Source organism: Pipra filicauda, unplaced genomic scaffold, assembly GCF_003945595.2.
Source record: "Pipra filicauda isolate LSUMZ 115617 unplaced genomic scaffold, ASM394559v2 scaffold80_size11013439_pilon, whole genome shotgun sequence".
NCBI lineage: Eukaryota > Metazoa > Chordata > Aves > Passeriformes > Pipridae > Pipra > Pipra filicauda.
The window spans coordinates 8,894,042-8,915,835 of record NW_024104987.1 but is presented as its reverse complement, the minus strand read 5'-3'; the positions used below and the strand labels follow the sequence as shown (position 1 = coordinate 8,915,835).

At 43.0% G+C, this 21,794-nt stretch overlaps 1 protein-coding gene across 1 annotated transcript in view; it reads right to left on the bottom strand.

The window, feature by feature from the left end:
* FOXK2 (forkhead box K2) overlaps positions 1 to 21,794 on the bottom strand; it is a 47,552-nt gene that overhangs the window by 3,133 nt on the left and 22,625 nt on the right. Inside the window, 7 exon segments of the mRNA XM_027715651.2 lie at positions 2,409 to 2,618; positions 3,004 to 3,300; positions 4,230 to 4,405; positions 5,178 to 5,371; positions 8,171 to 8,317; positions 8,768 to 8,915; positions 11,629 to 11,823. Coding sequence (XP_027571452.2) covers positions 2,409 to 2,618; positions 3,004 to 3,300; positions 4,230 to 4,405; positions 5,178 to 5,371; positions 8,171 to 8,317; positions 8,768 to 8,915; positions 11,629 to 11,823 — 1,367 coding nt within the window.

Genomic DNA, 21,794 nt, shown 5'->3' with positions numbered 1-21,794 from the left:
CTCTCAGCACTTCACTGACATTATCCCAGCATTCCCTGCTAGTGGAGCTGAAACATCCAGTCCATGAGAAATTATTATGTGCTAAACTTGTAATTTGTTCATAGCAAGCCATCCTAGAGAATACCTGGAGTATCACCTCTGCATGTACCAAGCTGTAAATCAATTTGCTCTTGTATCTCAGCAGTCATTCAGCTCCCATTAGAAAAGCTACTCCTTGTACCATTTCTGAATAGGGGCCATGGAGATGTAACTCCTGAATAAAATGCCTTCCTGTAAATTTATTGTTGCTTAAATAAAATCAAGAAGTTCACCTCTCACCTTCAAACACACATTAAGACTGTCACTGCATTATCCTGTTCGATTCTTGCAGTGGAAGGTGTCCCTGCCCATGGCAGGGAGGTGGAATGAGATGAGATTTAAGGTCCCTCCCAACCCAAAGCACCCTGTGATTCTGGGATTATTCACTCCAGGGTCTGGTGAGTAGCAAGAGACCCACTGGGTACAGCCACAGCTGATATGTGGGAGAAGGAAGCACACAAAAGAATGATGATGTTTGAAATCTACACCGAAAGCTGCAACACAGAATATCCAGTTACAAAATTTTACTGTGCAATAAGAAGCCTGAGTTTCTTTTGGACCTCAGAGCGTTCAGCTGACTCACAGGGACCAGGCAGTGCTGCCAAGCTGCTCTGCTGAGAGCAGGATCTCACAGCACCTGCTTTCTACACATGGAAAATGGAACGGGAGTTGCTCTGGATTTCTTTGCTTTCAGATGGCACAAACCTTTTTTCTCCAAGGACAAACACACACAAATGTGTATATAAACACAGATGTGCCCGTGCTAACACAGACACACACAAACAAACCTGTGTTTCTGTGGGCCCAGTTCCCCCTTTAGACGCTTTGCCTGAGAATTACCTGCTTTCTTGCTGGTTCAGGAGTAACTGTAACAGAGAGACCAGGACCTGGAGTACTCCTCACTTGCTGTTCACATTGTGAACACCTCAGGAGGTATTTAAAGCCCAGGAATCTCCCACCCTGTCACACAAGTGACACAGTGGGAAGCACCACAACTCTACTCCTACGTGCAGCCACATTCCCTACACACACCCAGCAGTTGCCCTGTCAGGGAACATGTTGAAATCAGCTGAGTTTTAAGAATCCAGGAAAGAGACAAAAGGACTTATTTCTTACATTCAAAAATAACTTTTCAGTGTATTTCACATGGCTCTCAGCTCAATTCACACATCCCTTCTGACACACAAAGTGCACCTCAGGTCTGACTGATTGCCTTTGCTGCTCTTAAGCTGCAAGTGAAGTGGCAGCAGCCACAACACTTGACCTATAAATGTCAGAGGAGTAAAAAAGAACTAAGCAGGTAATTCACTCCATTAGAAAGACTTTAGAGCAGAAATGCAGGCAAGAAATTGATATAAGATAGCCCCAAAATATTTCTGTAAACATATTTTATGGCACAAAACCTCCTTCAGTATCAGGTAACATTCAAAGCAAAACTAAGAACCAGCTGTGTGCACCTGCAAAGCAAAGCAAGTGGGAATGTATGGAATGTATGGAATGATGACAAAGCACAGCCTGCCCAGTTCCAGAGGGGAACAAGAGGATTCAGATAACAATCATCTCAAAATCTTTCAGAATTTTGGTCATTTTTAGCACAGATTCAATAAAATCAGAATAAAAAGTAACAGTTTAAAAAGCCAACAACCAAGTTCTGGTTTTCTTGTTGCTGGGTTCCCAACAAACCACCTGGGACCAGATACCATTTGAATGGCTTTTACAGGAACTTCTTTTAAAACTTGTTTCTCTCTGGGTAAATCAGTAATGACAGCACTGAAGTCACTGAGGCTTCACAGGAAAAGGGATCAGGACGGGGGTGCCACAGGCCTGCGGATGAGAGAGATTATTTACAGGAGCAGGCAGTGACAGGACAAAGGGGAATGGCCTCACTGACAGAGAGCAGGGTTAGATTAGATGTTAGGAAGAAATTGTTCCCTGTGAGGGTGGGGAGGCCCTGGCACAGGTTGCCCAGAGAAGCTGTGGCTGCTCCATCCCTGGAAGTGTCCAAAGCCAGGTTGGACAGGGCTTGGAGCAACCTGGGATGGTGGAAGGTGTCCTATCCAGGCTTAATTAGGAGGGAGAACACTTTGTCACCACTTAGAACATCCCTATAATGACCACAAAGAGAGTAAGATGATGTTCAGGTGATGCTCAGTGAGGAGAAACCCCTTCTTACCAACAGGGAAGGAAGAGCCCCTTGCAGGGCCGTGAGCTACAGTTTCTGTTGGCACTTACTCTTCAGTCTAACTACGAACAACACGAGGACAGAGCTGAGAAGGCAGCAGTGGTGCTGTGAGGTTTCCCTGGCCAAAGCCCAGCCCTGCCATACGTACCAGCAGTGCCCTGCCCCGGCAGGGCCGTGGTGATGGGCACTATGTGCGTTCCGTTCTGCGTTACAGTTTTTATGGGCAGCTGGTGCTGCCCCAGGGGCGCCTGTTGCACGATGGTGACTGTCTGTAGGGGGGTGGGCTGAGATGTCTGGATGATCCGACTAGCAGCTCCTATTGCAGCATGGCTAATAGCAGGGAGAGGCTCCACTTTCACTGCAAAACAGGGGATAAAACACGGTTAAAAACAAGGAAGTGGTAAAGAATCTCCTGGTTTCACTCAATCAGCCCTCAGTGGGAAAGTGCATCTATCGTTTTATTACTTGCTTCATCCTATCTGAGAAATGATGATGCAAAATCTTCAGTTTTAGCCAAACATTTCATCTGGAAGTATTGATGCCCCATCCCTGGAAGTGTTCAAGGCCAGGCTGGATGGAGCTTGGAGCAACCTGGTCTAATGGGCTGCATTCCTGCCCATGGCAGGGGGTTGGAACGAGATGATGTTTAAGGTCCCAAACCACTCTATGGTTCTATGACTTCAAGTTTCAAATACTGACCCCTCTGCATAAAGAGGTCCCAAAACAACCCTCCAGGTTCTCACCTTTGACTTCCTTGTGGTCTCCATTCTCTTGAGGTTCTACCTTGGGCTGGGTGACCATCGCCGCTTGCGTGACGACGGCCTGTCCCGCGACAGTGTAAGTGTTTGCTGGTGCTAATCCAGTCACGTTGGTGACTGACACAGCTGGGATCTGGTGGACAACATGAACTGTCTGAACTACAGGCTGCTGGGATGTTGATGTTGTCACAGGAGTTGCAACAGTGTAGGTGACGGGTTTAATAGTTTGTGGTAGCTGCCGTTGTACAGTAATTAAAACCGGTTGGCTAGAGAGAGGTGATCCTACGAGAGAGAGATCAAAATTAGGCTGCCAATTTTAATTATTTCTTTTAAACCTATCATTCTTTTAAACTTATCACTAAAGCCTCAGAGGTTTAACTACCTCCTTCACTAACAATCCAAAAGGTAACACTGGACAATGAAGACTATGACACGTGGTTATTTCCCAGCCACAGACCCGGGGGAATGGCTGTCCTGGCTCAGTAAAACCCACACTCCATTTGGGCACCCTCCAGCCCTCCCCCAGTGCAGCTACACTGACAAAGAAAATCCCCTCTCCACAGATGGGAACATGTACATGCTTCCGGTGGTGTGTGGAGCACGTCTGCATCAGCAACACTCTCCACATCCTTAGGCTGGGAGATCCTGGTGTCTCTGTTCAGGACCATGTTTGTCCTCACCACTGAAGGATCACTGGCACTTCTGCAGTGCCACAACATCACCAAGAAAATGGATGGAAACATATATAAACTAAGGTAATTAAACAAACACATCCTTATCCCATCATGCCTTATGCCCTTTTGTTTTAAATAGGATATTTCTTCTCTCTCTTGACCCTTCCAATTCTTTTATCCCCCGCTTTGAAAGGATGAGATGTGAAAGGCATTTCCTTATTTCTGTAACACATGTAACCTTCTATTTTCTTTTTTTTTTTTTTCCTTAACTAGAGAGAATACACTTTGAAAGCAAGTGACAACTGTTACAAGACAGCACAGTCCTACACAGGACAGAGGCACAGCCTCTCCTTGGCAATGTGACCCAGGGTGCTGGAGCAGCCCCCTGCAAACAGAATCTCCCTGTTTCTGAGTTTCTCACAGATTTGCTCTGAAGGTTAAGAGATTAAATATATATCCTTTTCTGGTGAAGTCTTGGCACTATTTCTGCATGAGCCCCCTCCCTGCCCCAGCCCAGCCCAGCCCAGGGCTCCTCACCTGGGGCACTCTGTGCAAATCGCGCTTCTTGTATGACGGCGAGTTTTGGCTGGATAGTGCTGGGCTCAGGTTCCATCGGGACGGGAGACCCCTCCCTGGACAGGCTCTCGGGGGTCTGGACGCCACTGGAGTGTGCAGACAACACTCCAGAGTGATTAGGAGAAGCTGGGGCACTTCTGCAGTTAAAAATGAAAGCAGCAGCTGATGTGTTTTAACCTTCCTCTAAGGAGACCGTAACACGCGGCCCACGGAAGGGGAGGGCACCTCGAGTTACAACCCAGATCCCAGGATCTTTTAGAAAGCTTCTGTTAAACAGGGACAGGATTTAAAAGCAAACTCCAGGTACAGTTAACAGAGAAGAAGAGGCTGGATGCCTTCTTAGGGAGACTCTAAGCAATCTGTGAAACATGAACGTTTCTTCTGGTGGAGAAGAACGATGAGCAAATCTCAGGCTATAACAGGGCAGGTAGTAACAGATCTGCACCAGCAGAAAGGCCATAACTTTACAGAGGGAATAATTTAAACCCAGGTAATTTCCCCATCATGAATTCTGCTCGAGCATTATCAAGCTGAATACACAATTGGCATCTCTAAGGTCAACAGAATGGTAGCTGGTATGTGAGAATTTTCTTTGCAAACAGTTTTAAAATCCAGTAGATGGCAGTTAGAAATTAAAGTTATAATTCTGTAAAACCCACCAAAGGTACAGCAAGGCTTGCTTACATTAACAATGTGATAGTTAGTTATGCAAACAGAGTTCTTTTAACACTGAAAACAAGCAGTAAACACAAGCCTGGTGTATGGGGCAGCCTCCTAACGAGCCACACAGAATTCAAACACTGAGTCTGGATGAAATTAAATTACTAAACTCGTGACTGTATCCAAGTCTGTATCAGCCTGAAGATTAAACAACAGCCATAGTCTTTTTGTTCATCTGTTTTTCCTTACCTAGAAGAGAGTGGTCCCAGAGGGGTTCTAAAGCAAGGTACTCCCCTAGGCCGCCTTTTCCTAAAAGCCTGCTCTATTAATTTGCTTTCAGAGGCAGGGTCTATCCTCCAGAATGAGCCTTTGCCTGGTTCTTCCTGGGAACGTGGTACTTTGATGAAATAACGATTCAGAGAGAGATTGTGACGTATTGAATTCTATGGAACATAAAAAAATATGTAGAATTCATATAACTTTTCCAAGTCAGAATGTGGCCTAGTGCAGCAGTTTGTACTATAGGAGACTCGGGGTTCAGCTCTTTAATTCCTTAATTCAACAGAACTCAGAGCACAGCCAAGGTAGTGCCATAAACCTGAAAGGACTCTTGCATTTGTCAAACCTTTCCCAACAATTAGAAACCCAGTATGCTAATTGGAAATAACAGGAATCCCATCTTAAATCTCTCATGAGAAACACGGTGATCGCAACCAACTGTTAGGACACCACAAATACTTGTGCAGAATGCAGTGCTAAAGAGAAAAATAAAGAAAAATTACCAGTGTTCATACACAACCCTTCCCCAGGTGTCCCACAGAGTGTCAGCTCCTTCTAGGAGGGCCAGCAGAACACAGCAGGTACTGATTTTTGATCCTAGACCATAACCCTGCTACTGTTCCACAGTTCAGAAAGAAAAGGTTAAATTACACAAGTTCCAAAGGCAGCTGGATTGTTGGGAGCTCACCCACAGTCCAGTCTGTCTCAATAAAGGAGCCAAGGATTTAGTGTGTCTAGAAAAACACCAAGTGGCAGCAGGTCCTGAACTGGGTTTTCCGTGAGCTCTTCGTTACCTCGATCTCTTTGCACGTTCCTGTGTCCTCCCTTTGCTGCAACACCCCCCACTCTTGCATCAAAGTGATGTTCAGAACTGCTGACACCCTCAAGTGGCTCTGTCTGTGCTTGGCTTTGCACACAGGACTTTTTAAATTTTATTTTTTTTATTTTTAAGGTCTATAAACCCCAAAATCTCTCTCAGTATTATCACTGAACAAGAAGAAACTGCTGCTAAGTGTTCCTGCTGGAATACTCGTGGGGGAACAGGGGTAAGTGGACAAAAAGCTTTATGTTAACAAAAGCCCTCAAAAATTTGCAAAATCAAATGTAAATCTTGCTCAAATATCTGAGTTCATGACCCTGATGGCAAGTTTGGAGAACCTAAAGCAATGATAACCATGTATGGTTTCTTAAATGCAAACTGATGAAACCAGAGATGGTTTTCTCTGCCAAAAATTGAAACATAACTAGAAAGATGCCAAGGACATGTTTATAAATTGTATTTATTTCTCCATATGTTAGAATAAGAGAGTAGATCCAAAAATACCTGCTAAAATAAGTTCACAGAGAGTCTTCAAGTGCTCAACAAAATGAGACCTTTGAATAATAAAGGATATAAATATCTCAATGCTATTTATTAAGGTACAGGATTGGGACACTATGCATGTGTATGTACTGTATGTTTTGAATAATAGGGGCATATATAGCCTCAAATACGATTTCAAACATCTATCCTACATCACCCTAGCTGTAATCCAACTCCTGATGGATAGAAGCTGGCAGAGCAGTGACTGAACAGCATCTGATTTTCAGCTTTTCCAATTGTTTCTCTGAATAGGTGCTAATTAATTACTCCAGAACACACCATGTCTGCTGTGTCTATCACCTTGGCTTTCTGGAGCATTACACTCCCAAACACACCCCCTGTTCTACAGCAGAATTCTTCACCTGAGCACAACAGTGTGTGTGTGTTGGGTTCACGATGCTCAGGTAAAGCAGCATCACACAGACAGACACTGAAGGTGCTGCAGAATAGGAAGGAAAACACACACCAACATTTTATAAACAGAGTCTCGTTGCTAAAACAGATCTGTCAGCATGTCTGCAGCCAGGATACTGCACTGTTATGTGGGAAAGGGAAACAAAAGAGACTTCCCAGCCACAACAGCAGCCAAGTCCTGGCCTAGCCAAACCCTTAGCAAACAGCCAGGAACAGCTCCATTCCTGCTAACTTGGGAAAGTGATCCAACTTTCATGTAGGTCTCATGACAAATAACTACGTGATTAATATTTCAAATTCTCTTCCTCTGCTGCATTCTTCAGTCTTCCACTTGTACAGCCAGTGTTAACACTTCCTAACTTTTCCTCCCCCACACTTTCTCCACTTTTCACCTCCCTGAAAATAACTCCAGACACGCCCCTGCTGCAGAGTGAGCAGCAACCAGTGACACTGATCCCCCACAATGGACAGTGTGCCCAGGGCCTTACAGGGGCAAAACTCTGCTCCTGGGCCTCTGAGACACCCAAAGCAGCACCAAAGGCACTGAACCTTCATGTGTGTGTGGGCAGACTCTGCCAGACTGATTTGTACTCGGTTAGTCATCCTGGCAAACGCTGGGGCTGGTCTTTTCAAAATGAAAAGCGAGCAGAAATTAATTCTGCAGAGTTGAAGGGTTTGGTGTAACTCGGTACAGAAATGGGCAAGTTCACAAATAAAACAGGGCACGAACCAGGGCGAGATAACAAGAGATAACACACTTGTTCCTTCACTTATTGCATGGTCAAGATCACTGTTCCCAAATAAAACTGAACTTGTAACATTTAATATCCTTATTTTATCTCAAGATAGCAATACGGATGTTTACACAACTGTAAGCTACAGAACACACCACCATTCCTAGATAGCAGATGGTATTCAAACCCAGTGCCAAATGTACTTTCCTTCCCCCAAAGTCTGTCTGTACTAAAGGTTTAGAGAACACCATTCCACGAATACAGCAATGTTTCAAATAGAGACTAATGTAAGTTGCTCACTTTGTTGGAGGACTTACAATCAGGAGAAAGACAACACGGTCATTTGACAAACTCTGTTTCTGAAGGGCTCTGAGGCACCAACTGCTCAAGACCATTTACAGCTGCCAGTATTGCTTACAACTAAAAACAAATATTCCAGAAATCAAGCTTACCTGCCAGCCCTTGTCTGCTGTCCTGTAGTAAGGATAATTTTTAGTTATGTGCGTATAAATTCCATTTAGTGTGAGCTGCTTATCCGGGGCCATTGTAATTGCTTGGACTATTAACTGTGCATAGGAGTAGGGTGGCTTAGAATCATCCTGTATGGGAACAAGAAAATCTGCATTAATAAACTTTATAAAGATATACACACTCCTTTCTACATCAAAAGTCACACAGCGTAACTAACGTGACTTAAGGCACTTTTGAAATGACCAAAATCTCAAGTCAGAAAAGAAACTAAGATAACTTTGTTCTTCTGATTAGCAATTTTAAGATAACATAAATTTTGGAGACACACAGAACTGCAAAGAATTTTCAACAGCCTGTGAACAGATCTGTATCTGAGACTGCACAGACCCTCCCCCAGGGGAGAGGGGTAAACCAATCAATTAATCAATCTCACTTCTGATCGCAAAACCCTACACGTTGTTTTCAAAGTCTGTGATCTTAAATTACGACTCAGTGCACACGCCTTAGCAAACAAAACACCCCAAATCTTACATCCACTTCAGGTGTCATTTCTGGGACTGATTCCCAGCCCTGTTTACCTTTGGGCTATCTCCCCCCGATGCTTCCTTGTCGTTTTCCGACTGGGAATTGTCGGCCATCAAATGTAGGTCAGATGGGATCCCACGACTCATCTTGTACCCTGAAGAGCCAGCGCCGCGGGGGCTCGATGGGCAGGAGTTTGCAGCACTGTAGAGCATAAAAAGAAGATCCTACTATTTTGTTATACAGTTTATCACCACACTGTGTCTCATCAAAAAGCTCTTTGCTGCAGCAAAGCCACTACCAGAGCTCTGAGGCTGTCAGGGCTTCCAGCACAACCCCCACCTTCCAAGCCTTGCTAACTCAGCCACGGGAATTACAGTCCTGCCAGGTGCAGCTCAGCCTTCCCTCCTCCAAGAACCAGGATCAACTGATTTATTGGGCTGTACTCTATTTGTGTGAGATTTGCCCACACCAAAGTCCACTTTAGCTGCATCAGCAACCACCAATTTTGAGACAGTAACTAGAAACAAGACACACATCTTGCATGGAATTTCTGCCATATGCTTGTGTTCAGTCTGCTCACCAAAAAAAAAAAAAAAATCACTTCTCCTGGGCAGTGTTTTTGCACATTTGAGAAAATACAGCAAGAAGTGAGGAAAAAAATAGGTTTGGTTCTTATTTAAATCTCAGCCAATACTGTTTTAAGTGTTTACAGGCATGTGCACATACTGACACACACATGTGTATAAAACCCATACTCTGATCTATAAATGGGATGCATCAGCACTGACTCAGCTAATTTAATGCAGCATTAGGCCAGCAGAGCAGATACACTGTTAGAAAGCAAGAGATGGTGCCAAACACATACAAGAGTATCTCTTAATACTTCACATTCTGCCATCCATCACGGAGAAACAGAGATAAAACTGTGTGTAATTCCACTGTGACATCCTTCTATCAGTGTCCCCTGCCTTGCACAGGCCTCAGGAACTGCAGCTGCACAAAGCTGGTTTGCTTCTGCAATTTCCATTTAGCCAAGAGGAAAGACACACTCAGTGGGTGATGTCTGTCCCCTTCCCCAAAATAATTCTGGCAGCTCTCTGCTCTGCAGTTCATACTGCAACTGATTTCAATGCAGCCCTCAGGAATTCCAAAAAACCAGAAATCCCAATGGCAGAGCCTGCAGTGCCCCCAGAACCAGCCTTATCTCCACAGACAACCTTTAACCTAACTTGAATCTGTGGTTCAAAATGCAAAAATAATTAACTCTAGACAATGTTATTCAGATTTACACACTAAAGCTTTAAGAATTTTACATCTGTCGAGGTTTGTTTGTCTGCCTGGCCCCTCACATTTTTTGCTACCTCCCTTTTTGCCTACAGAAAGAGTCAAGCAGTGCAGATTGGGCAATATATATTTATATAAAAATACCCTTCAAATTTCATCACAAGAAATCCACCAACAATTTGCTACTAGTGATATACTTACTATAAGAGGGAGATGGGATTTTTTTAAGTGTTGTACAGAAGAATCCTTGATTAGAGCCAAAATGTGTAGCTAATTTATTTTTTTCAATATAGGTCACTGCTGCTCTGTGTTTTCACGTATCAGCTGACAACATCCCTCTGTTCTGCTCACTTTAGCATATATTGACAAAGCCACACATATGGTACAATCAAAGCAAGTTTACAAGTCTTCTACAAAACAGGGTGATTTGCAGAGAAGCTGTCAAGCTTTGCTCTCAAAATAGACTCAGAGCTGTCATCTTTTTTTGTCTGTAATAAACTACTCAACAGGTGCATGAAAGCCCTGAAGAGAATCACAAAATTCAGAGTGAGGCAAAGGCTGTGGGGATAGATGGGATGTTATCTGAAATACCTGCGACCTGCTCTGTCATTTCTTGGGCAAGATGTGTTTTCCCTGCATTTTTATAAGAAAGCAAACCTGTTATACAGTCAAGTCTAGATCTCTTTTCTCTCTGCTTCCATCACTTATACAGATGTCATTAAACACTCCAATATTGAGATCAAGATCTTGGCAAGCATGAAAGAACTCAATTATCCTTACATTCAAATTTCATTAACAAGTTGTACATTTTTAAAAAGCAAGCACGAACAGTCCTTTGCTCCAGTGAAGACACAGGAAGTGAGAGGGGACAAAAAACACTTTCAAAGGCATGTACGTGACTCTGAACCAGCTTGCAGTGCCTTGACGTGGAAGTTTTGCTCCTGAACTTCCCAGGAATTTCAACAATTCCATCTGAACTGATTTTACTGGTTTGTGGGGACGGGTTGCTTGTGTTAGTTGAGTTTGGTCCCAAGTAACAGGTCGGTCAATGGCTACAATTACCAACTGAAGCTGCAGGGCAAGGAAAATCCCAGATCCCACTCCCCTGGAGCACTGTCCAGAGCCTGCACCTCACTCTGGATTTTAAGTAAAATGCCTGTTTACTCCCAGCAGTGACTAATCAATAACAAAGCTCCTGGAGTAAGAGATCAGTCCATTTTCCACACTAATGATAACCCAAAACCCCATTTGTTCCGGTGATGAACTTTGGGGCGACAGTGACAAATCAGAATGTTTAAAAATGGTGTGATTTAAATTTAGTTAAAGTGTTGCCATAAGCATGCAAGAGCAAAAAGCAATCTTAATCAGCTGGAATGCAAGAAAAAGATCTGCTGTCTTACTGTTCTAAGAATACCAAGCTCCTGAGCAGACTGTTACACATTTAACTTGTTAAATCAGAATATCACAGACTGTTCGTGCAACTGTGTTATTAGTCAGCAGAAAGGTGGTTTCTCCAGGGCAGGTAACACTGAGCTTCAACCAAACTTTGACCTCAAAAGCAAAATACTGAGTGAGGAAGCTGTGCTGAGCCTGTCCATGGCCCTGCATCCCACCTGCAGGGTTTAAATACCTGATAGTTCCCGTGGGAGAAGGGAGAGGGCTGATCAGGTGAGCCATGTTGTCTGGAATGTTTATTGTTAAGGGAGAGATCTGGGGTTGCACAGGCTTCACTGGGGACTCTGGGGCCTCCTGTTTTTCTCTCTTTTCATTGGACAGAGCTGTGAATGTTATCTTGATGTTTGTGCTGGGAAACCTGAAAGTACAGCTGGAAAATAAAAAAAAAAAACACATAAATATATGAGCCACTTGTTTACACAATGTAAGACTTTCTGCATAACTTGCACGTACCACCTAAGCTCATTTAGAATTTAAAAGCTACGGTATCTTATGTAATTACCCACAACCATCTCCAATTTACAGATCACAGACAGATCAACGTGACCAGAAAGAGATCCCCAAGTCAGCAGCTCTGACATCTGGAAAGGAACACAGGCAAATGAAATCCTTTCTAACACGGGCACTTTATGTGTTGTCTCCACATTTCTTGAGGTTCACCCTGATCCTGCACCAGCCCCCAAAGCTGGTTTGTTTGGAAGACAAAAGCCCATTATTTTATGATGCCAAAGAACAGCTTCAGCAAATGAACAAGTAGGTCCATGATAGCAAAATTAATCAGGAGCATAAACGTTGGCCAATTTGAGGTCTACTCATTTTCATAGGGTTGGTCTTTCTCTTAAAATACCTATTAAATTAAACATATATCAAACTAACTCTGCTCATTTACAGAGTATATTGCTGCTGTAGTACTACATTCAAGTATCTTTTTTTCAGAGCTGAATTTAAGACCCAATTTCAATAAACTGCCCATTTTCATATATTGCCAGAGATTACATGCCCAAATTTAATGACTAACAATAAATTAACAACGTGCAATTGTTTAGAAATTTGAAATTTAAACCACAGTGCATGCACCTTTAAGTATTCTCCCTGTTCTCAGCATTTAGAACTGAACCCAATTAAACGTGACAAGCTGTTTCTAACTTCTCAGTAAATAAACAGATTGAGCAAACAAGAAACTTAATTTTCTTTCAACAAAAGCATCTATAAAAATACAGTTCAAGTAACTTTACTATCTCCTCATTCTTAAGCTGTCAGACTACACTAAACCCACAATGACATTTACACACCTCCCACACGACGAAAAGGACTTTCCAACGACACTATACCCAGAAACAAACCTCACAAAATGTTGGGTTTTGGGTTTGGGTTGGGTTTTTTTAAGTGTTTCTAGGTAGATCTGGTTTTACACAGAAAGGAAACAAGAGCATGCTGGAACAGAGGTGAGAAATGAGCTATGAATGCGAGATAGGCTGTAAATAAAAAGTGCTCATTTCTCTGGAAAAATATATTAAACATAAAAGTGATGTAAGAATTGGAAGGAACACTCAGCTGTGGAGTAGCCTTGAAAACATGAACTCTCCTGTGTTTTGGCTTTTATTTCTTAAAACGAATCTAAGGATGTTTCTAGAACAAAGGCAGCATTTGATTTTCACCGTGTCCCTTGCCACACGCACTGCAGTGATTCTTCTTCCCTACAATACACACCCAAGGATCAGGAAAGAGAGAAAGAATCCACAGTGACCTTCCTTTTCTCTCTGTCTCACTCCTCAGCACGGACCGTGGCCGCGTTTAACAGCCGACCTATTTCTGAAACACGCTCCCTGCACTAAATTAGGAACAGAATCTGTGCCAAAAAACTGCACTCGCGTCTCAGCGAGGAAGTTAAAGTGGACCAGTTTCTGGGTTGGGTTGTGGAGTTTTTTAGTATCCTCAGTAACAACTCAGTTCTTTCCTTTTTCCAGTAGGATGTATTATGTGTTTATATTGTTCTAGTGACAGTGGAAGGAGGTCTCGGCTGTTTTGGTAATAAAGCTATTTTCTAAGCATTTCAGTTAATCAGCAATAACGACAACACTCCTCAAGTGTATGCAAAGACAGCAGCCAAAGGTTAAGCAGAAGTCCCTGTGAGCAGGTGAACAATAACATCTGTTAGACACAGAGACAGATGTAAATTTTAGTCACCTGTCCAATGTCTTTCATGACTGAAAAATTTACCTTCAATATTTTCAGGCCAAACTTATTTCAACTCAAGAAAAACGTGGGAACAACCGGACATCGCTTTAGGTGCTCGTTCCTTCATCCCACTGAAAAATCCTTGTACAGAACACTGAGCAACCTGAGTCCTACAGTGCCAGACCAGGGTGAGGATGGGGAGAAGGTGGATGGGTAGGAGCTGGATCTTCACAACTTAACACAAGTACCACAAATATGGAGAGGCAGAAAACATGTACTCGACAATTCTTTCAATATTCCACGTAGGCACATGTATTAAAATATCTCCCTTCTTACACTGCTGCACCCTCTGGATGCATCATCTCCCTGTGGCACCTGAAGGCAAGTGCAGCTCACTGACTCGGGTGACAGCAAAGCACAGGTTTCAAAGCACAGCCCGGGTTTGAGGCTCTCAAATGTTGATCAAGGTGGGGAAAAAACCAGCCATAAAATGCAGCCCCAAACCAGGAGCTTTGGCCAACCAGGGGTATTGCACAGGTCATAACTGTGCCAAACAAACTTGGAACTTACAGTCACGAGCTACAAGAGAACCCAAGGGCATCACCAGTGCAGTTTGCCTTTCCCATGCTGAGCCTGAAAGGACGGTGTTGGTACGGAAGACACGACGTACTCACAAATCCCTGGCTGGCTGGAGCGTGCAAACACCTGAGCATTATCAGAAGACCACATCTGTCAATTGATTCATATTTGTAAACAGGTTTTTTCAACAGAAGCCTATTTTTATAGCTGGAATTCAGCCAAAATGCAGAATAAAGAGTGTGTACTAACCAAAGGAATTCCTGAATAAATTGCATTTATGCAAATGTATGACATTTACTTCCAAAACCAAAGTACAGAACGTGTTCTAATTTGATCAGAATCAAGTTGGTTTTGGCATATTCTTTAGTTATACAATGAACTAAACAAAAACCACAGCACACCCACAGGGAGAGACCTCATCCAAGATTTAGAGCTCAACAAGCCCAAGTGGATTTTACTTACAGTTTAAAGCGTTTACAGCAGTTTCACAATGTGCTACCACAGGATGGCTGCTGGAGGAGAAACTCATCCAGACAACCCACTTACAAAAAAAAAACCAAAAAGGAAAGAAAAGAAGCAGTTTTGTAAGCTGTCAACTCTGTGTACCTCATCTAACCACCATCCTGCCTTTATAGGACGATGCCATTTGGAGCAGGAAATCAAACAGAGCCACCAAGAGGTTCCTAAAACCAAACATTTGCAAACCATCCACGTTTAAGCAGTTCTATGGCAAAAAGTGTGTCAGGCATCCACGTGACAAACACACAACTGCACTAGGTAGCTGAGGTGCCAATTTTTGTATTTTATGTATTTCAAACAACTATTCTCAGTACTTGCAGTTAAATAATTCTGTGCATTTCCTGACAACGACGAGTCCTTGCCTTGTGCTTCCTATGGAGCATCACAGCAGAGGCCAGTGTGTGATCCAGGGAACCACAGTGGTGTCGCAACTAAAATGCAACTCACTGCCTTAATTATTCTTTTTTAAATTAAAAAAAATGTTCATTTTGGTTTGGCTACTGGAAAACAGACAAGAAGCATCAAACTACTCCCTAGAAAACTCCTCCTGTCTCTGCAGCTCCCAGCAAACACAGTGATGCTGATCCAGGCAGGACCTCTGCAGAGTTTGGCAACTTTGCAGGGTGTCAGAGAAGTGTCTCAGGGGAAAATGTGTCAAGTCTAGTTTTGTCTCATCTGTATTTCTAATATTTTGTCATGTCACCTCAGCAGTTCTGTCTGTACTGCAGGGAAAACCTAATGATACACTTGTAATTCTGCCTGTGTGAAAACCTGATTGAAAATGAGGAACTTCATCCTGTCTTCATCTGGAAAACCAAAACAGAGCAGTAGGAATTCAATCTTCTCCCTGTACATAAACCTTGCTATGACACCCAGTGCCTCAGTATCCTTTGAATTATTCCAGTTGAATTGTCATCCAAGAACCAGGACCAAAACTGGACAGCAGCTGCCATCCCACTGTTCTTTTATTAGCACCTCCAGATTTTAAATTCCAACAGATTACGAGGGTTCAGCACTGAGACCCCCCCCAGTCATGGCAGTTCACACTGCACAGTTCAATTCTTTCACACTGACTGTGACACTGAACCCCAGGTAACTTAAGGATCCCCTAAGATTAAAGCAGATCAAAAAGAACAACGAGCTGCAAGGCTTTTGAACTCTTGTTGATTTACTGAGAGCAAGGACAGCTTCAACTTTTCACATTACAAACCAAAGACCCTCAAAAGAACCCAGTCAGCATCTGGGAGATTGCTCTTGTCGATTTTTGACTTCAAATCCATTCAGAGCAGTGGTGTGACCCCCACAAAGAGAAGCAGAGGTCATTATCAACATCTGCACCACTAAACACAGCCTCTCCACTTCGTTTTCTCTGACTGCACAGCAGCCTAAAATGATGCTATTTGTACTTCCTTCTGCTATTTTGATTGATGACTTAACAAAGAAACATGGAAATCACCATACTGGTTATGGCCTCCCTTCCATGGAAGGGAGATTTGAAGCTAATCCCTCTTCTAATTCCTCTTACCTCCCTACTTAGGACCCACTTCCCAGCTGGTCTTTCCACTCGCTCCAGTAAAAATTACTCTCACTGCCAATTCATTCATTTATAGTTCTGGTAGAAGATGTGCACACTGACACTTCAGCACCAGTACTACAGTGCACACTTCCAGGCCCACTTTTGATACATTTGTATTTTAGAAGTCAGGTAAAAATGTTTTTTTTACATCTTTCAAACAGAACTTCAGAGAAACTGAGTTTGGAAGTGACCTCTGAGGGGTCCAGCCCAATCTCCTGCTCAAAGCAGTTAGACCAGGCTGCTCAGGGCCTTGTCTCACTGAATTCTGAAGCCAAGGATAGAGCTGGGCAACTCATTCCTACAGTTACACTCTCAGCTGGTGGAGGGGTTTGATATTTGTGTAAATTCAGGTATGATTTCTTGGTTGCAACTTGCTACAGCTGCTTGTGCCCAACCTGTCAGCAGAGCCTGGCTCCAGCTCTTCTACAACTCCCCTTCAGGCTGCAATTAGATTCACCTCTGGGCTTCTCCAGGGGAAAAAAAGTAATAAAATCGAGGTCATTTAGCCTCTTCTCACCCCCCCTGTGTGCCAGGTCCCTGAACACCTCAGCAGTGCTCCCCTCCCCTCCTCAGTCTGGCACCAGTTCTGTGTGTCCCCTGTCACCCCCCAGGACGAGGCCAGGCCCCACCAGTTTGAAAGCACAAAGAACCCCAATTTCATCATCTTTTCTCCATTTGCTGCTTCATTTATGATTGATTCCATCACAATGGATTATTAGGAAATCAATTATGCATTAAACAATATGCAGCTAGGGGTTTTAACCAGTTTTTAAATGAACAAGGCTTAAAAGGTGAGTCTTACCAAATACAACTAGAAATGCAATGGGGGGTAAAAAAAGCTTCGAATGTTGAAGTATAATTACATTTTTTCAGTCTTTGTAAAGCCTGTGTGTGGTGCCTTTGTGTCCTAGAAAAAGGTGCATCTCTACAGAAAGAGGTTCCTCTAACCATCAAACTGCCACACATAAAACACTCAGAAACCTGGGAGATGAGATGAGACTGTGTCTTGGAAACACCTGAAAGAAGTAACTTCAGATAACTTGGAAAAAGCAACAATTCCCACACCAAGGAGAAAGCAGCAGCTTTACTCAGCCTACCCTTTTCAAAAAAATACACAATTAAACTTTCTAACTTCCTCATCTCCTGGATTTTAAACCAAAAGGTTTCTGATTGCTCAACACCAAGAGTAGGCATACTAAATTATTCAGATCCAGAATTTATTTTTAAGACTTTGGGCTGTGTTTAATTGAACTGGAAGTCAATACCACAGTCCATTTCCTGAATAGAGTCATCACCTTTAGATCTGAAAGAATCAACAAAACCAAAACTTATTAAGAAGACAAATTGAACTGAGCTGCAGTTTTTATTTCAAGATAATCTAAAAATACCCAAAAGTTAAAAATCTGGGCTTCCAAACTAATAATGAAGGTAGATCTGTAAATTCATCCAAATAGTCATATATTGAATAGCCACTTGAAAACTCCCACCACTAAATCATTTCTAATAAAACGGGGGTTACTAGAAAAAAATCCCCTAAGTTTTTGTAGTAAGCATTGTTTTGACTCTTTAAACAGAAATAACTCTTCAGATATTTGTTTTACAAAGTCTTTTCTAGGATTACATTAAGCAATAATAGGAAAAATGCTAAGAGCATAGGAAATTTTACCATGGATACACTGAAAAAAGGTGATCCAGTATATTACAATACTAATCAGATGATAATTATTTTCTTATGGTCCTAATCAGGGAGAACTTTTTTTCCCATGGGCAATTTTTTTATGCAGGTGCTTGTTCACCTACATGAAGTTCCACCTTGTGCTCCTGGTAAGAGATTTTAGTTTTAACATGGCATTTGTGAAGCTTCTTCAGGAGTACCTGTTTTACTCTATTGATGGTGATCAAAAAAATTTCCTTATAATATTTAGATTAATGTCACACAAAGCCCAACTCCTCCAGTAGGTTTTTAGGAAGTTTTTGATGTCCTTCTTGCAGCTGACCACAGCCTGTGGGAAATGTGAGCACCCAGCCCAGCCAGAACAGGGACCTCCTATAGGTCCCATGCTCACACCCCATTGTGGTAGGATGGATTCCTCCTCCTCCCTGCTTTGAAACTAAGTCCTGATGTGGCTAATTTACCATTAATTTACATTCAATTATGTCTGGCCATTACTAGTCAGGACACTTCTAGAGGTTACCCAAAAAGCAATTGCCATTTAAAGAGTGGTAGCTTCTTCCTCTGGGGAGTGAATCCCGACCTGGTGCGTGTTCCCCTTAATTCTCTGCATCCTTTGCCATTGATTTCTGTGGCCCAAGGATCAATAACTGCACAGCATGTCCCCCCCACAGAGAGCAGCAGGGCTCCACGGCACGCTCGACCTCTGCTGCCAGGAGGAACAAAACACTCTCAACGTTTTTAAACCAGCAATTTGACTTTTCCTTCTGAGCTTTTCACAAGGATCTGGGTGTTTTTTCAGGTGCTCCATCGAGCAGGATGGAAAACACCCTGAAGATTCCTGATCTATTTACTCTCTCAGATGTTAGAGATTCAAAAGGAAAGATCTCTGCAGCATCACAAGGGATGAAATATTGCTGTAGCCTCATGTTAATTCAAGGTGCCTAATAAAACACTTGTACCAAATTGTAAGCAAAGGCTGGAAATACGATCTGGCTGTAAATTAACGGCTCCCCCATGGGAAACCTCGGTTCCAGACTTCCCTGCTCGTGTTTTAGCAAGTGCATAAGCAGTATGGGAAGTTGTTGGTTGGTATTCCTTGCAGGAAGGGTGCTGACCTGCCTTCAGAAGGGTCTGGAACAAGCGTGCCTGCGTCAAGAAATGATCCTATGACAGCAGAATATTGATGACGACAACAGGAACATTCCTGAAGCACCAGCAGCAAACACCAACTGAGTAATAAACACATGACCTTGTCTGAAATGGTGCTCAGCTCGTTCCCACTCGGAGCTGACGTCATGAGAAACTGGGTATTTTTAACCCTGTATTCACAATCTCTCCAGGAGTGTTTCAGAGTTTAGGCTGAAATGACGTGTGGAGTTGTTCCACCACAGCAAATTTTGCTGCAAACGTAAAGAATTCTATTAGCAAGCTGAAGCTGATCTCAGCCCTGCCCTGCATTATTATGCTACAGGAACAGGCATCACAAAAGTGCCATCACAAATGTCCAAAGGTTCCTGTTTTAGCAGCCAGGCACCTCATTTTCTTTGCATCCCAACCACACAGACACTGCTATCGATCAGCAGCAAAAACATTTAGGTTATCTTACAGTCGTGGCAGTGTGCTGTGGTTAATTAAAATTACCTATCTCCAAATCACCAATTCCCACTGCACTCTCCTCTCTCCTCTTAGAGGGCAAAATATTTAAACGAGCAAAAAGAAAAAAACAAACTAGAAACCCAAACAAAACGTACAGAAATTCAATGCAGGAGCCCTGCACAGGCTGCAGGACTGAGAAAGCACTTGGCCTGCAGGCAGGAGTGTAGGCAGCAGTTACTGTAGAAACCGAGCTCTTCCCTGCTTTTCTCTCAGCAAAAGAAAGACACAAAAGGGCTGGAAAACAGCGATCGATGGGAAGCAGCTTATAAAGCTGCTTGTCACATCTGCTGCAGGAAAACCAGACACTAATTCATTAAAACTGCTCATGTAATGCCTCTGGAATTTGAGGCTCCCCAGCCTGTGAACACAAAAGAAACTCCGCCTATGGAAACACTGCATTTTCGGGTGTTTAGCATCTCTGTACACAAAAGCCGTATGCGGAGCCAGGTTGTGTGGTCTCAATCCCTACATTTCCTTCTAAACTATAAAAAAACAACTTCAAATTTGTCCAAAAGACTGTGTGCCTCTGTCTTTGCCAAATTGCAAACAGCTATTTGGAGTCCCAACAGAGCCTACATACATCATTCCATAACACAACAGTTTCCTGCTTAAAAAACAGAAACAAAACACTCGCAACAGGGAAAGTAAAAACCAATTATCATTTCTTCTTCCTTCCAGATAACTGCACTTAACAATGGTTTCCTGTCATCAAACATGCAAGCTCCAACTTTCACCAAAGTAAATGCCATTCCAAAACTTTACATAGAGCCCAGGATTTCCAACCAGAGCTGAGCTGATGCAGACAAAGCAAAGCCACTCCATCCTTCCCCACCAAGCTGGTTAGTTCGAGGTGCCCTCAGTCACGGGGTACTCATGGGGGTGCAAAGGTTCACGAGGAAACACTCAAGTTCTAATAATATGATTCAGTGTTAAACAGGAAGCTCTCAGCAAAGCAAAGCAAACTGCTGGGAGCCAAACAGACAGCTCTTGGCATCTCACATCCCTTACAATTAAGGCAGGAGGAGGAGTACAGTGAACAAGTGCTGTCATGATGTGTTTTGACGCAAGCATAACCATAAAAAAAGCACTTGTGACTCATACATTACTTTAGTAACAAAAGCCTTCATTGATTACCTCATCAGAGACCTGCATTCCAGTGCAAAATTGTGCCCAAACCTCCTAATCCTTACCAAGAGAGCAGCTACCCACCCAGGCAGGCCTGCACACACAAGGATTATTCCAGAATCAAGGAAGCAACGTTTATTTTAGTGGCCTTTTCAAGACAGAACTCTGCTTCCAAGAGCAGCACAGCCTTTTATTCGACACAGAAATCCATGACTAACTCAGGCCATTGAAGAGTGACAAAAACTGCTTCCTACCACTCGAACTTTGAGTAGACAGCAGTGTTTCATTTCCCCCCTAAATCTGCCTGTCTGGCTGAAGAACAGGCTTTTTTCAGCCTCCTCTCTCACAGCTATGGGGCATTAATTAAATTTCACAGTTACCTAAAGATGGCTGATGTTCAAGAGTCATTCCATACTTGCTTCACTGTGGTGACACTGCTGGGCTGGCTATTTCAGCAGAAATCCAGATTTTATGTGATATTCTGCGATGATGTTTTTTTTAACCAACCATACTCTGCAGAATGTTTGTTCAAATTACCTTTCACTTTTTTCTTCTATTTGCAAATTCCTAAAACTTCTCTAGTGAATGTGCACACCCTCTAGGTACATTCTGTGCACTGGCTGCTCTACACTGTTCCATAAATTTAGGTTCCTTCCTCACTTGTGGGGGCACTCAAGAACCAATCAAGACGCCAAAGAGTCTGAAAAGCCACAAAGTAACGAAACTATTTAATCTACAACAAGCACGTTGTTATTGGAAAACATCCCTCAAGAAGCACTCCTCCTCCTCCTGAGCTGTTCTGAGGCCATGCCAAGTTCTCAAATCGTGGGCTGTGCAAGGGGCAGCAGGAAAGTGCAGAAGGATAAAAGGGAATAAAAACAACAGACACGATTGAACCGGTCAGAGAGTCACGCAAGTGGAAATCCGCCCAGGAATAAAAAAACAGACTCAATAAAAGTCTGCATGAGAATACAGGCCAAGCATTGTCACTGCACTGATAAAGGAGCAGCAGCACAGACACGGAAAGGGGACA